Source organism: Phocoena phocoena, chromosome 14, assembly GCF_963924675.1.
Source record: "Phocoena phocoena chromosome 14, mPhoPho1.1, whole genome shotgun sequence".
NCBI lineage: Eukaryota > Metazoa > Chordata > Mammalia > Artiodactyla > Phocoenidae > Phocoena > Phocoena phocoena.
The window spans coordinates 7,431,929-7,438,867 of NC_089232.1; the positions used below are offsets into that span (position 1 = coordinate 7,431,929).

The 6,939-nt window shown below is 45.5% G+C and overlaps 1 protein-coding gene across 1 annotated transcript; it reads left to right on the plus strand.

Moving 5' to 3' along the window:
- The first annotated feature begins 1,088 nt into the window (after window positions 1-1,088).
- Window positions 1,089-6,392, plus strand: LYG2 (lysozyme g2). The gene is given in 8 exon segments (XM_065891599.1): window positions 1,089-1,276; window positions 1,677-1,762; window positions 2,558-2,698; window positions 3,692-3,748; window positions 3,751-3,885; window positions 4,771-4,905; window positions 6,276-6,333; window positions 6,335-6,392. Coding segments are annotated over 8 exon segments (858 nt in total).
- The last annotated feature ends 547 nt before the right edge of the window (window positions 6,393-6,939 follow it).

Consider the following 6,939-nt stretch of genomic DNA (forward strand, 5'->3'; position numbering starts at 1 on the left):
GATTTGAACCTGTTACAGTAATCACTCTGCTGGGTCATGGGTCCATGGTGCTAGTACCTCTGATGTTGTAGAAGAGCGTGGGTTTTGGAATCTCACAGTCCAGGGTCAAATCCCAGCTTTGCCATGTCCTACCTGTGCCATCTTTGACAAGTTGCTTAACTTCTCTGAGTCTCAGTGTCCTCATCTCTAAAATAAATGATAATACCTCCCTCACAAGGTTGTTGGGAAGATCAAGTGATACAATGTCCACAGCAACCTAATGGACGATGGGTGTCAAATAAATGTTCATTTGTAGTCTCACAACTTGGGCAAAGCTTCATAATCCACATCACTTTGAAAACCATTACTTAAATTGCAGCGGACAGGGACTTCCCTGGTGGCGCAGGGGTAAAGAATCCGCCTGCCAATTCAGGGGACACGGGTTTGAGCCCTGGTCCAGGAAGATCCCACGTGCTGCGGAGCAACTAAGCCCGTGCGACACAACTACTGAGCCTGCGCTCTGGGGCTCGTAAGCCACAACTACTGAGCCCGCGTGCCACAACTACTGAAGCCCGCGCGCCTAAAGCCCATGCTCCGCAACAAGAGAAGCCACCGCAATGATAAGCCCGCACACTGCAACAAAGAGTAGCCCCCGCTCGCCGCAACGAGAGAAAGCCCGCACGCAGCAGCGAAGACCCAACGCAGCCATAAATAAATTAATAAATATATTAACTAAATAAATAAATCGCAGAGAGCCTGGACATTAAGACCTTCATACCTGGAAGGACTTGTAGCCCTACTATCTGAAAACAGGGAGAAGAATAAAGTAAGCTCCACATTCAACAGTCCTTTCTATGTTTTATTATTTCTTTTATTCTCTAGAAGCATCTAAGGACAGCTTCAGGCTCTACCTAGTATCTTTCACCTAACTTAATTCTTGGTCCACTTCTCCTTCTCCCTTTCTTGAACTTTCTCCTTACCCTTAGCCTGGAAGCCCCACATAAGCCCCTGCACTGGGAGGGCCATGAGCTCTGTGTCAGAGTGCTGTTGCCAGTGTCACTGGTGGAAGCCCAGGTGTTCCTGAGGGCTACCCTGGAGCAGCTGGACCCATGCTAAACCCCTTCTTACAGAGCGGCACTGACCGTGGCGTTGATGGTGGTGGTGGAACAGGTCCTGATAGTCGAAGCAGGGTCATCAGTGGCTCAGGACATACCCACCCTTCTTCCCTGGAATGCAAGGCTGGAGGCCACTTAAAAGGGCAGGCTGCTCTGCAAACAGGAAGGCAGTCCGGGCAGAAGTGAGTGCAGTGGGGGAGAGCAGAGATCAGCTTCTGGAGGGCATGTTCTCCTAGAAGGTGTGGTTTACCCATCGCCAGGGAGCTGGGAAAGTCACTTGACTCCGGGCCTCTGTCTTCCCTGTCTCCTGCTCAGTCTCCCTCACATCTCTGTTCACTTGGTGGATAAGTGGAAGGATGTGTACAGTCATGTTAATTTCTCACACTGCTGGTAGGACCCCTGTCAGATTCCCTCCTCCCCTCTGGGAAATGCGCTTTGCCTATTTCGAAAATACCTCTTCCACTTCCTGTTTCTGGAGCTGCACAATGTGCTCCGTCTCTTCCTTTAGACAGAAGTTTGAAGACAGTCCATCCTTGAAGAAATTTTCCTCCTTGGCCAAATCCTTTTTTCCCATTTCCTCAGGAAGTTTGGGAAACTGGCACCCATGTTCCCAGTCCCTGGCTTCGCACTGACCTCCCAAGAGCAGGCAGACACTCTTGGATCTGCTTGTCAGAGGCAGAAGTGGAGCAAGGAGCCAAGGTCACCCATTGAGATCACGTGACATGTTGCTATGGGAATCATGTGAGAGTGGAATGAAGAACAAAGAACAGCAGGCTCAGCGTTGCAGGCAAACAACCAATCCAGGAACGGCAGCTGCTAGTATTTCCTGTTTGTTTATCTTTTTTAGACTAAGTATCTGTTTCTTGTTCTCAAATTTAGAAGCTGTTTGCCTAGCACAATTTTAGATACCCAGAAACAGTCCGTCAAATATATGCTTCCAGTACACCTTGGGGGTTCATTAGATTAATTAATAGTGGTTAATATATGCTTTGAAATCCTTTTATTAAAAGGGCCACCTAAATCCCAAGTACCATTATAATCAGGCCTAATGAGGTCAGTGGTTTAAAGAGGGTTTTAAAGCATATATAAAGCTCCTCCCAGATCAGTGGTACAGCATGAAGGTGAGAAGAGGCAGGTGAGTCTGCATGCTGGCATTTAAAAGCTCCTCCACAGCGGTAGAGCCACACTGAAGGCAGCAGGTTGAAGCCAGGTGCTCGGAGATCTGCTAATGGATTCTCAAACTTAAACCTATGTTTTAGGAATAAGGCCACCACTTTGTAAAATCCTGACAGGTTCCTGGCTGAGTTTGGAATACCTTCTGGTGAGCCATTCTGGGGGTCTTGGGGAGGGGCTTGGGGAGGATTAAGCCTATGGCTTTGCCGTTGGTTGAGTGATGTTCATGACAGCAACTCCAAGCAGTATTTTCTCGCAGGCTTCATGTGAATGATCATTGTACCCCGCAGGCACTTCTAGGGGTTCACGCTCCTTCACCCTTTCAATGAACCCTCGCCTGCGTTCCCGCCTGTACCATGGCTGCTATGGTGCCATCATGACCATGGAGACCTCTGCTGCTACCTGTGATATCACCAGGGTGATTGCCGGCAGTGAGTGTGAAGCCAGGCAAGCATTTGGCTAGCCCCCTTTCATCATTTTCAGATTCTTTCTTAGGAAGGAGCTTAATCCTGAGAAGTTCATTATTATAGTAGTAATATCAAAATTAAAAATGAGAGAAAACCAGAATCCTGACGCCCTCATCAAGCTGCTTCTTTTCACTTTCCCTTCATCCTTTCCAAACCTGGTCGAGAGGTGTTTATTTCTACATATTGAAATGACTGCTTAAATAAAATATCAAATTCTGGCTTTGTTTTTTCGTTTGTTGTTGTGTCGACTTCAGGTTACAGCGTGAGCCTTTTAAGCAACGCTCTCTGTACGTCCTCTCTCGTGTAATTCTGTTCCGAAGTCTTCTCCATGTTGTCTCAGTATTAGCATATCAGAGCTGGAAGCAACTACAAGGTCAATCTACTCCTACCTTCCCAATTGACAGATCAGACAACTGAGGCTCAGCAAGGAAGAGAGACTTCCTGAGGGCCCAGGGCTAGGTAGTGTCAGAACCAAACTCAAACATAGGTTGGCTGACTTCTAGTCCAAGACTTTTCCCAATGCACCAGATGTGGCAGAAAAGAGAACAAGAAAGAAAGCAGAAGTGGTATCCATCTGGGGCTGGGGACCTTTCTGGGTTTATACGATCAGAGACCAAAAAATGCCCTAAGGGGCTTCCCTGGTGGCGCAGTGGTTGAGAGTCTGCCTGCCGATGCAGGGGACACGGGTTCGTGCCCCGGTCCGGGAAGATCCCACATGCCGCGGAGCGGCTAGGCCTGTGAGCCGTGGCTGCTGAGCCTGCGCGTCCGGAGCCTGTGCTCCGCAACGGGAGAGGCCACAGCAGTGAGAGGCCCGCGTACCGCAAAAAAAAAAAAAAAGTTCCTAAAATGGTTGTCCCAAGCCTGTGGGCCACAGTCAGACCTGTGGCTAACGTATTAAACTTTGAAAAAGGGGTCTCTTCTGGAGTGGAGGAAACAGTTTATTTTCTATTGGTGTAGGCATCCATGGTTTTGAAATGTTTGCTGAGATGGATTTGAAGGTCGTCAAGTCTTACAAATTCTAATCAAAGAAGTCAGGCACTGCATGGACCCTGCTCTCACTGCAGCCATCATTTCCAGAGAAAGCCACGGCGGAACCATCCGGCAAGACGGCTGGGACCACAAAGGACTTAAATTTGGCTTGATGCAGGTACTCAGCTAGAAACTTTCAATCGGCCCCACTTCATCCTTCCTCACAGAAGCTAACCCAAACTGGAAATCTATCTGCATTTATCCTAGGCTTCAAAACACGGGTACTTGCATAATTTCCACTGGGATTTCTGTAACATGTCAAGATATACCAGTTATTGGATATCTTTTTTAAAGTATCTTATGAGTTTTGTAATTACAATTTGTAATTAATATTATGCAATGTACTTAAATTGAGAAAATCTTATAAAGGGTACTATTACAGGTATCCCTTTGAGGTTCATGAAATAGTAAATTTAATCTGTGTAGATCAAAACATTATAATGAAACCCTACTTGAACCAACTTGTCCTTTAGGCAAATTGGAGGAAGGGGACCCAAATTATCAGGATATTTGCTTCCAGGTTTTCCCCTATTCTATTCTATTCTATTCTATTCCATGCCACACGGCTTGAGGGATCTTAGTTCCCCCACTAGGGATTGAACCCAGGCCCCGGCAGTGAAAGCACTGAGTCCCAACCACTGGACCGCCAGGGAACTCCCCCAGGCTTTATTTTAAATTGTCTGAGAAACCGAGACTTCTAGCCTTCCAATTATTTTTGACTGCAAATATCTAGACTTTGGGTGCTCATTATTTGTTTTGAAACAACTTCTTTATTTTTTTTGAGTGCTTAACTAAAACTATGCTACATCCACTTCTCCCAAATCTTACTGTATTTCTCTGATTCTCTTTTCTGTGAAAGGACTTGTAGAATTGATTCTGTGGGAATAAAGAAAAGGGATAAGGCCAGTGTCTATGACCTTGAACATAAGGAGGAGAAATCAGGACAGCAGAAAAATGTGTTGCTCCATCCAGATGTTGACATTCTTATCTGAATTTTCTAGCTTGATAAAAAAAAATCCATCAACCTGTTGGTACCTGGGACAGCAAAGAACACCTTTTGCAGGCTGTTGGGATTCTCACAGACAGAATTAAGGTAAACCAGAAAAAATTCCCTACGTGGAGTGTGGCTCAATACCTCAAAGGTAGGCCAGTGCTTTGTTTAGATGAGCAGTGAGTGAGAGCCCAGAAGGCCGGGTGTACCTTGGGCCTCCCTGGGCCTGTGCCCATAGGGTCAGCAGTGGGCCTGGGAGGACCCCTAGTGTTCTCTGAAGCACTGAGCTCCTTGGAGTGTTCTTCATGCCCAGCTTCCATTCCCCTTCTGCCAGATGTTGGGGGTTCTTGTTACATCTCATTGGTTATTGAGCCATTGAGTGATACCTTGAGAGTTAGTGTGATTGTTTAAAAGAATATGTTTGCCTTCCTCTGATGGGTTTTCTTTCCCTGGTGCAAGAAGCTTTTACCCACTTTCTGAATTTTTTGAACACATTTTCACTCTCTGAGCATCCTCAGTGACACCAGGGCTTTAGGTACCATGATGTGTCCAGGTGGAAATCCCTGCTAGGCTGATCACAGACCCCCTCAGGTTCAGCACCTCCCAGACTGAACTAACTCACCAGCCTCCTCACTATAAACTTGCTTTTTCTTCTGTATTTTCTGCCTCTGTGAAAGGCACTATAACATACCCAGTCATCCCAGCCAGAAAAAAACATATTTTTTTCTTAGGTTCTCTGGTTCCTTCTCCCTTCACATCCAGCCATACCAATTCTTATTAAGTCTGCCTCCTATAGGCCCATGGTATGTATATACCTCTCTCCTTTTATGGCCTTAATTTCAAATAAACAGTTTTACATTTTATGGCCTTAATTTCAAATAAACAGTTTCTATTTTCTATTTCAAGGTCCTTGAAGGCAGGGATCAGGACCAGGGGTCTTTATCTCTAGACATCCGAGCAGAGCACAATTATGGTAAACACATGAGTAACTACTGAAGATTAACCTTCTAGGGGATAATACACATATGCTCAAACATGCATATCGCACACATACACCTACAAAGGAATGAGTATGTCTTGAGCATCATTGTGCACTGTGCGCTCAGTGTGGCACACATCCTCGTCCACAGTAGGTGCTTAAAACATTTTATTGAATGAATGAATGAGTGAATAAAGGAGTGAGTTCTTGAATGACTGAGAGAATGTTACAAGCAGTTTTAGACTGAAGATTTACTGGGGATCTAGTTTTGCCAGGCCTGCACGAAATAAGAAGCAAATCTGACTTTTGCAGCAAGAAAAACAAAAGTCTTCAGAAAAAGAGAGAGAGAAGGAAAGCAATCTGGAAGTTTTTCAGTGATTCTTGAGGAAATGGATCCTTTCAGGAGGAGAGGAAGGGGGGAAAGAGGATCTGGGACTGTCTGCTTTGGAAGATTTCCCTGGAGGGCTGACATCCCGGGAATGCTCATATCTTATTTCTGCTGAAAGTTAATCTTTCAATCTGAACCTCTGGTTTCATTTCAGGTGGTTTCTCAGCCTTCAAGTCAGGAACTGAAGCCACTGCCACCCCCGCGGACATAGACTGACGTCATCAGTGATATTATAGCTCGAGCTAAATTCTGTAAGAGACACGGCTTCTAGGCAAAGCTCTGTGGGTGGGCCAGGTTGGCAGGTGCTTAGATGGCCCCTCTTTGAGGGTTTGATATGGTTGTGTTGTACCCAACACTGGCAAAGGAATGGTCGCACTTACGACAGAAAATTCATTTCTCACTTTTCTTCATGCAAATAAGCATAAAAAAAGGAAAATCCACCCAGTTCACATTACGGTTCCCATGAAATATGCATAAACATAATTATTGTGCAGTAAATGTAAATGTCATAGTAAGTGACATATTCTTACCATATTCTTAAGAATAAGTCCACATATTGTAGCAAGGCCTCATTTTAGTCCATGATTTCTTTTCTTTACTTTTTTTTTTTTTTCTTGGTTATACCACATGGCACGCGGGATCTTAGTTCCCCAACCAGGGATCAAACCCATACCCCCCTGCAGTGGAAGCGTGGAGTCTTAACCACTGGACTTCCACGGAAGTCCTAGCCCATGATTTCAATGCCCACCTACTCCCTGTCTTACCAGAATTGCTAACAAGAAGAGAGCCTGACCTGAGCCTCTGTCCTTTTCCTAGTA